The sequence below is a fragment of the Erythrolamprus reginae genome, chromosome 3 (genome assembly GCF_031021105.1).
Source record: "Erythrolamprus reginae isolate rEryReg1 chromosome 3, rEryReg1.hap1, whole genome shotgun sequence".
NCBI lineage: Eukaryota > Metazoa > Chordata > Lepidosauria > Squamata > Dipsadidae > Erythrolamprus > Erythrolamprus reginae.
The window spans coordinates 66,368,640-66,375,545 of NC_091952.1; the positions used below are offsets into that span (position 1 = coordinate 66,368,640).

General features: G+C 44.8%; 1 protein-coding gene across 2 annotated transcripts in view; it reads right to left on the reverse strand.

The window, feature by feature from the left end:
* RSBN1 (round spermatid basic protein 1) overlaps positions 1-6,357 on the reverse strand; it is a 31,673-nt gene extending 25,316 nt beyond the window's left edge. Inside the window, exon 1 of one of the 2 annotated variants that reach the window (XM_070745649.1) lies at positions 5,834-6,357. In XM_070745649.1, the coding sequence (XP_070601750.1) occupies positions 5,834-6,287 (454 nt within the window). In that variant the 5' untranslated portion in view covers positions 6,288-6,357. The remainder of the gene's footprint in view (positions 1-5,833) is intronic. The other variant, XM_070745650.1, reaches the window with a different exon arrangement.
* Between the last annotated feature and the right edge of the window lie 549 nt (positions 6,358-6,906).

A 6,906-nucleotide genomic window follows, 5' to 3' on the forward strand; every position in this document is an offset into this window, starting at 1 on the left:
GAGAAAGGAAAGAGAGAGAAAGGGAGGGAGACAAAATTGAATGAAGGAGGGAGAGAAAGAAAGAGTAAGAGGTAGAAAGGATAGAGAAAAAGGAAGAGAAAGGGAGGGGGAGAAAGGAAAGAGGGAGGAAGGGAGGAGAGAAAGAAGATATGAAGGAGGGAGAAAAAGAGATAGAAAGGAAAGAGGGAGAGAAAGGGAATGAAAGAGGGAGAAGGGGTGAGAGATAGAAAGGATAGACAGAAAGGGAGAGAAAGGAAAGAGAGAAAGGGAGGGAGAGGAAGGAAAGAGAGAGAAAGGGAGGGAGACAAAATTGAATGAAGGAGGGAGAGAAAGAAAGAGTAAGAGGTAGAAAGGATAGAGAAAAAGGAAGAGAAAGGGAGGGGGAGAAAGGAAAGAGGGAGGAAGGGGGGAGAGAAAGAAGATATGAAGGAGGGAGAAAAAGAGATAGAAAGGAAAGAGGGAGAGAAAGGGAGGGAGAGAAAGGGAATGAAAGAGGGAGAAGGGTGAGAGATAGAAAGGATAGAAAGGGAGAGAAAGGAAAGAGAGAAAGGGAGGGAGAGGAAGGAAAGAGAGATGAGAGAGGAAGGAGGAGACAGAAAGAGAGGAAGGAAGAGAGAAAGGAAGAGGGATGGAGAGAGAAAGGAAGAGAGAGAAAGAGGGAGAGAGAGAGAAAGAGAGCGAAAGGGAGGAAGAGAGATTTTTTTGTCCAAACTTTTTTAGCCCCCCCCCTTCCCCCAATGTTCCCCAGGATTTTGAAAATATGAAAAATGTGCCGCGGCTCCAAAAAGGTTGGGAAACACTGGCCTAGAAGACCTCCAAGGTCCCTTCTTGTTGTTGTTATTGTTGTTGTTAGATTGAGGTAGGAAATCACCACCATCAAGAAATAAGGTACTGCTTCTCACATAAAGAGATATTTTATTTCCCCTCCTTAAAATTTTAGACTTTTTCAAAACTAAGAGAATTTAAAGACTTCAAGTAGAGGAAGAAAACCATTATTAAGGCTTGCAAAAGAACTGGGATTATTTCCACTTATTTACCAGCATCTTCAGAATTAATACTTAAATCTTCAGAAGCAGAAAGTTCAGGAATTACTGACAGAAAGAATATCTGTTCAGGAAAACTATCTCTAGGAAAACGGGCTAAAATGTTTAGCTAGGGATATTCTGTTAATCTTTGTTATTGTTGTTTTCCTGCTATTTACAAGTAGAATACAGTGATCCCCCGTTTATTGCGTCCCCAACCATTGCGAACAGGGTACTTCGCGATTTTTCAACCCGGAAGTCAAAATACCATCTACGCATGCGTGCCCGTTTTTTCTATGGGCACGCATGCGTAGATGGCAACCGGGAGATCAGCTGCTGGGCGGCTTCCCTGGGTCTTCCCCCTCTTGCTGGCGTCAGCGAGGAGTTTCCCCACCGCCCACGCAAACTCCTCGCTGCCGCACGCCCTTCGCCCGCCCACGCCGTTCATTCTCGCCGCTTTCGAGCTGAGTCCTGAATCGAATTCGCTCCAGGACTCAGCTCGAAAGCGCCGAGAGCCAGCGTGGACAAGCCGTTCGCTGGCGCTGGCTATCGGCGCTTTTGAGCTGAGTCCGGAAGCGAATTCGCTCCAGGACTCAGCTCGAAAGCGCCGAGAGCCAGCGTGGACAAGCCGTTCGTTGGCGCTGGCTATCGGCGCTTTTGAGCTGAGTCCGGAAGCGAATTCGCTCCAGGACTCAGCTCGAAAGCGCCGAGAGCCAGCGTGGACAAGCCGTTCGTTGGCGCTGGCTATCGGCGCTTTTGAGCTGAGTCCGGAAGCGAATTCGCTCCCGGACTCAGCTCGAAAGCGCCGAGAGCCAGCGTGGACAAGCCGTTCGTTGGCGCTGGCTATCGGCGCTTTTGAGCTGAGTCCGGAAGCGAATTCGCTCCAGGACTCAGCTCGAAAGCGCCGAGAGCCAGCGTGGACAAGCCGTTCGTTGGCGCTGGCTATCGGCGCTTTTGAGCTGAGTCCGGAAGCGAATTCGCTCCAGGACTCAGCTCGAAAGCGCCGAGAGCCAGTGTGGACAAGCCGTTCGTTGGCGCTGGCTATCGGCGCTTTTGAGCTGAGTCCGGAAGCGAATTAGCTCCCGGACTCAGCTCGAAAGCGCCGAGAGCCAGCGTGGACAAGCCGTTCGTTGGCGCTGCCTATCGGCACTTTTGAGCTGAGTCCGGAAGCGAATTCGCTCCCGGACTCAGCTCGAAAGCGCCGAGAGCCAGCGTGGACAAGCCGTTCGTTGGCGCTGGCTATCGGCGCTTTTGAGCTGAGTCCGGAAGCGAATTCGCTCCCGGACTCAGCTCGAAAGCGCCGAGAGCCAGCGCCCCCCGGACCCCCAACCCGGGTTTGGGGGGCTGCTAGGAAGCCCCCCATGCCGGCGGCAAACAGCCGCGCCGCCCCCAATCTTCGGCTCCTCGCTAGCGCTGTGGGAGTAAAAACACCATCTGCACATGCGCAGATGGTGTTTTTACTTCCGCAGCGCTACTTCGCGAAAACCCGCTCGTTGCGGGGGGTCCTGGAACGGAACCCTCGCAACGAGCGGGGGATCACTGTACTTTGTGTTCATAAAGTTATGTTATTTCTGTATTATTTTGCCCCAATGTTTTTTCCCACATTTGTAGCACAATGATACCAGTTTGCGGTCTGCCCCATCTTTTTTGCACTAAGTTTAAGAGGAAGGCATGAAGTAAGGCATATTCTGGATAGTAGCAGCGGGAACTGCCAGAATACTAACCAAACAAGGAGGTGGAATCAAGTGCAAGACCTAGAGAGCTTCTGGGAGAGAAGGTTTTATACCTCCAATCCACTGCTATATGGGTTTAGCCGTTCTACCACATCACTGAATATATTTTATTTGCAATCAACTACTACTACCACTGGCACTGATATATAGCATAGTGTTTTTCAAATTTCTAGGTAATTTAAACTGACCTGCCCACACTACTATCTCATTGACATAAATATGAAACAGAAAGCGCTTCCAAGAATATCTTGACAATTCTTCACTATAATCTCTTACCTAGTAATCTCAATTTGACTTCCATGGCTGACTACTTATTTTTTTATTTTTACTATTGGTACCAAACAGGCAGATATGGGATCTTCATACCAATCAAAAACACCCATGACATACCCCAATGTAAGTGGAACTCCATTAGAAAGTGAGAAACAAAAAGTAGGGATGCTAATCTTTTCTTCAATGCAATTTTTGTCAGCATTACTTTGAGAAAATGCCCCAGCATTTCTTTTGTACAGTGTGCTGCCCGGTAGCTTTTCTTTTAAGGCACTATCTGGAATGAGCCTGGACTATATTTCTCCTATTAGGAAATCAACATTAGCATTGCCTATGGTTGAAGTTCATATTGAACTTGAAGTCCTCGGAGAAGGGCGGCATACAAATCTAATTAATTAATTAATTAATTAATTAATTAATATTTAGGAAATTCTGATTATACTTATTTCATTCAAGCATTAAACAAGCCAAGAGTTTACACATTTATATTTGGTTAAAAATGCTGTTTTGTTATGTTATGTACGTCTGTGTAAGACTAAATAAGCAACTTCAGTGATTTCCTGGTTTGAATGGTCTTCTATTTATAATGCAAACAAAGGAGCTAGATAATCATGAAAATTTTTATTTCCAGGTTTGATAATCTAAATTGATCTATTTAATTAGTAATTAAACTATTTTAGCAATTGCTGAACTTTTTATATACACACAGTTCATGTAATATGAGCTATAATCATATAGTTTAAATAGGCCAGCACAGAATGGATGTTAATGAACTTCACAGTATATAGAATTTAACATTTGAGTTACTTTAACTTAGAAGACATGACTTGATAATATTTCCCAAGCCATTTTGTATTAAGTTGTATATATCCAATAATCGAACAAATATATTTGTATTTAGATGGTAACTTGCATTTAGATGGTAACTTGATAAAACTTCACTAGTTGCTCTTCACTTTAGTATGCAACTGCTACAATACTACGTTAGAAGTTTTAAAAACCATTTCAAATTTAATATACTTAAGCTAATTTTTTTTTCAACATTAAAGAATACTGTAGCTCATCCATTTTTGTATCTCTGCTTTTGAAGACATATGATTTTGTTTCTATGCCAAAATTATACAGGCACATTCAAATTTTAAAGTCCTATCAACAAAATCTCTGTCTGTTGATTGTTATACATAGGAATAATTCCTAATTTATATTAAACTGCGAGTGAGCAATTCCAAATAAGTAACATCTACAAATTAAATCCTTCCCTGAAACAATACCAACTTATGAAAAGAACAAAACATGTGAAAGTGAAAGACCACATGGAAAAGCATAACTCAGGAAATATTTTTCATTGTATATGAATATTTGTTATATTTAAATTCATATTAGGTAATAATGAAGGTAAGAACCAGATGGTAAGATATCCTATCATATGGTAAGCTGATTGCCTATAAGAATGGGATAGAATAGTTTGTAGCAAAAATAGTAACTTTACAGAATTAAGCAACGTTTTGTCACATAAACACTATTCTATTAACACTATTGGACTAGAAGACCTCCAAGGTCCCTTCTAACTCTGTTAGTATTATCTCATTTTGCCTCCCCAAGTAGTAAAATTTAGATAGATGAAAGAGTGGGTCCTCTCAAACTTTTTAAAAACAACAATTTTAAGAGTTATAAAGCATATGTGCTTTTAAGCATTAAAGTCCTTTTTAAATACAGAAACCTGAAGATAGCATTTATTCTCCCAACTGTTTTGTGCCATAGTACTTCCACATATCAATTTCTTAATCACTTAAAGTCACAATAGAAACTATATTAAAAGGGGGGGAAATGAACAACTATATTCGCTTAAAAACTTTAACCTCTAACTAAGACTTTCAACAAGTTTAAATATATTTATCCATGTTGCAGTATTTACCCAGTCATTGATATTCTTCCCTCCCAAAAGCCATTTATTTATTTTCCCACTGCATCATATACAAATAACGGAATTTGTTTCATTTACAAACATGTTTGGACCAATTAAGAATTCTGACATAATACACAATCTCTTAGTTCAAGGAGCAGATAATCATCTCACTATTAACCGAAATCAAAATAAATCTTAATTAGAAACTAGGCACTACGTAAGTGAACTTTAGATCACCTTTCACACCCCTTGACAAAATCGGCAACTGAATACATTATGTACAGTATACCTAGAGAAGATGTATTTATATGCATGTGCCCATGCCTCTTTTTCCATATCTATATATAGATTTTTTTGGGGGGGAGAGGGTCGTGAAGCAGCACAAAAATATAAAGAATCCTTCGGAAATTGGGCAGTATATAAATTAGATCCAACAAATTAAATAAATAAATAAAGACCATGAGTTTGCAAGCAACCTCCCTTTAAGGAAAGTGACAAAAGTTAAGGAAAGCTCTCCGACAGGTGTAAGTAAGCCGCCTCAGGGCTTCCCACTCGCCAAAGTCTTTTTTCGTAGGGAAGAACTGTCGACCTTTTTGTACCCACTACCAAATCTTCGGAGGGAGGGGGAGACTTTCGGTTCCTGGGTTCCTTATTCACGACGAATTCCTTCGTGTCGAGTTAGGTCAAAGAAACCCCACAAAAAAAAGAGAGGCCTCTCGAAATGTGCTTGGCGGGCGGTTCGCTTGACAAGAGACGTTTGAGGAAGAGAAAGCGCGCGCTCGTCCAAAGGAACCGGTAACATCCTGGACGTGTGCGTGTGTGGCGGGGGGGGGGAGACCATCCGAGCGCCCCCACCCACCCCAAGTCCGAACCGTCTCAGCCCCCCTCGCGCTCCAACTCACCTCGCTTGCTGGGCCGCCCAAGAGCCCCGTCCCCGGAGCTGCCCCGCCTACCCTTGTGGGGCTTCTCTCCAGAGGAACGGCCAGGCTCCGAGTCTCCGCTGTCCGGCCGGTGCCGGTGTCGGTGGTGATGTCGTCGCTCGCAGTGCAGGGCCTGCGGGGGCAGGCTAAGCGGAGAGAAAGTGAAAAGCCCAGCGGAGGAAGGCACGGCAGGAGACGCCGGGAGGCCGGCCACGGAGGCCGGCGGCGGCAGCGGCGGCGGCTCTGCCTGAGAGGGCCTCACCGTAAGCGGGGGCTGGTTCAACTTCGCCCGCTTGCAGCTCCCGGCGTCCCCGAGAGGGCCTTTCCGCTTCCTCCCTCCTCCTCTCGGTCGGCCAGGCCGGTCGCCGAGTGGCAGCGAAGGCGTCTCTTCCGCGCCCCGAGACACGGCGCGTACCGCAGCGACCTGCGCAGCCATTTCGCTCTCTCCCTCACACACATTTAAATGGCCCGAGCGCCTGTTAAACGCTGCGCAGGCGTCGCTTGACCCTCTCTGGGAATTGTGGTCCAAGCTTGCACGCCGGGACCTGTAGTTTTCGTTGACTGTTTTTAGGCAGAGGTTGCTGGGAAATGAAGTCTTCGCGCCAGCTTTCAGTAGTTTTCGACGAAAAGGAGCGTGCAGGGAGTCACGCAGCACGGCCACATCACGTAGACCTAGGACTTCCTGGGGGGTGGGAGTGGAGGGAAGTTTCAATCATGCGTGAGTGGGCGGGGGGAATCCCGAAGCTTTAATGGAGCATGCGTATTAGTTCAGCTTTGGATCTTTTCTATGCCGATATTAGAGACTGGCAATTATATTATTATGGAAGTTGGGATTTCTTAAGCGCATACAAAGTGCATATAGTCGCCGTTAATATATTTAATTCAGATCACGGCTTCCGTTTCATTGGGGTCTGATGGAGTAGACAGTATTTTATATGTGCTTAAAACCACAGGAAAAATAACCTGTATGGTGTAAATGTAGAGTGCTGAAAATGCCAAAGTCCTGAAATGCATATGCGCGAAAATAAACAGCATTTTGGAATGTTTCGATAGTC